The following is a 1,561-nucleotide window of genomic DNA, read 5'->3' on the forward strand; positions in this document are numbered from 1 at the left end:
GCAGTCAGCAGTCCTGAGGAGCCTGAAGAAAACAATGGATGGAATTGAACAGACACTGGATTTCCTTTCGCTTTATGCTCCATGAGACTCTGATGAGCAGCTCTGGATGCTATGTTTTATAAGTTACTGTTTTCTTTTCACCCAGGGTGTGTGAAGGTGTCTGGAAAGTCAAAAGAATTGATAGATGGGCTCAGCTTGGTGATTCTCAGTTGTAACTCCAGCAGTGAAGCAGGAGGATTGCCATAAGTATGAAGAAAATCTGGGCTATACAGTGAGTTCTAGCTAGTATGAACTACGTAGTGAGACCCTGCCTCCTCCTCTACCTTCAAACTGAATTGATATCAAATGTGATTTTGTGGGTTGTGTTATGCAATGTCTGATTCTTTTAGACTGATGTGTATAATAAACATCTGAAGAACAATCTTACTCAGGGTTTCAGGGAGAAACAACTGATGGAACTCATTTATTTCAAGAGGAATATGGAGAACTGTGTAAATATCTTTCTCTTTCTGAGTCCTATCTAGAGAAAAATTAGTACACTGCCAATTTTAAGGCTTAAAAAGCAAACATATTTTCACATATTACAGGGCGGTCTCAAACTGGCTGTGTGCCCTATAATGTCCTTGAATTTCTGGTCGTACCTTGAGTGCTGAAATGACAGGCAGTCAACACTATGCATTGCTAGGGATCAAATCCATGGGTTCCTATATGCTGCACACTAGGCAGATGCCCTCCCTACTGAGCTACTCCCCCAACCCTACATTTAAAATGCTAATGAGTGGAGTCCACAGTGTTGCATTGAGCATTGCTGAGGTTGGTGTGGAAGCCAGGGCTAATTGTGCTCACGATTAAGTGTGTACCTGAGTGCTTTAACAATTCTCCCAGAGTTGTTAAATCCTGGATTTTAGAATTATCTCTTGGCAGAAAATGAAACATTTCAGTTTAGAGAAAAATCTCTGAGTTAACTGTGTGCACAATATTCTAGCCTCTTGCCATGATTCTTTCAGTAGTTCTGTAGAGGCCTCTACTGTGGTCCAGCCATAGTCGGATTCACTGGGACATGCAGGAATATTACTAAGGAGACAAGTTTTTTTCCCACATTCTTCTTTCTGGGAATGATTTTCTCATTTCATTTTTACAGATGAAACATCTGTCAGCAATCAGATCTGGCTGAAGCCTTTCTTGGGAATCCAACTCACCTAAACTCCTTTTAAAAGCTCATAGACCCTAGCATGCCGCACTACTGATAGCTTAAAGAAGAAAAAGACTTTGTGGGAGCTTCCACTCTGGGTCTGATACTCTGGGTCTATCTCTGATAGCTATGTTCGTGGTAGAGGTTTAAATAACATTACTTTGATTCCTGGGAAAATGGTAACTTATCAAACAAGAGGGACTCTATGTATGTTCATAATAGACACCCAATTTAGGTATCACACTGTAGTAGAAACTCATCTGATTAGGACTGTCTTTTATTTCATATATAATACTTATCCAAAGTTGTTTTCATAACTAATTCCAAAACCTTTAATAATAACTAATTATTCCATCAAGGTATAAGCCT

At 39.7% G+C, this 1,561-nt stretch overlaps 1 protein-coding gene across 1 annotated transcript in view; it reads left to right on the forward strand.

Annotated features, from left to right (window-relative positions):
* The window catches only part of LOC116085206 (armadillo-like helical domain-containing protein 4), a gene marked incomplete at its 5' end in the record, with an annotated part of 14,446 nt that extends 14,200 nt beyond the window's left edge, over positions 1–246 (forward strand). The window contains 1 exon segment of the mRNA XM_031362635.1: positions 146–246. Coding sequence (XP_031218495.1) covers positions 146–246 — 101 coding nt within the window.
* Positions 247–1,561: the final 1,315 nt, after the last annotated feature.

This window comes from Mastomys coucha, unplaced genomic scaffold, assembly GCF_008632895.1.
Source record: "Mastomys coucha isolate ucsf_1 unplaced genomic scaffold, UCSF_Mcou_1 pScaffold9, whole genome shotgun sequence".
Classification (NCBI taxonomy): Eukaryota; Metazoa; Chordata; class Mammalia; order Rodentia; family Muridae; genus Mastomys; species Mastomys coucha.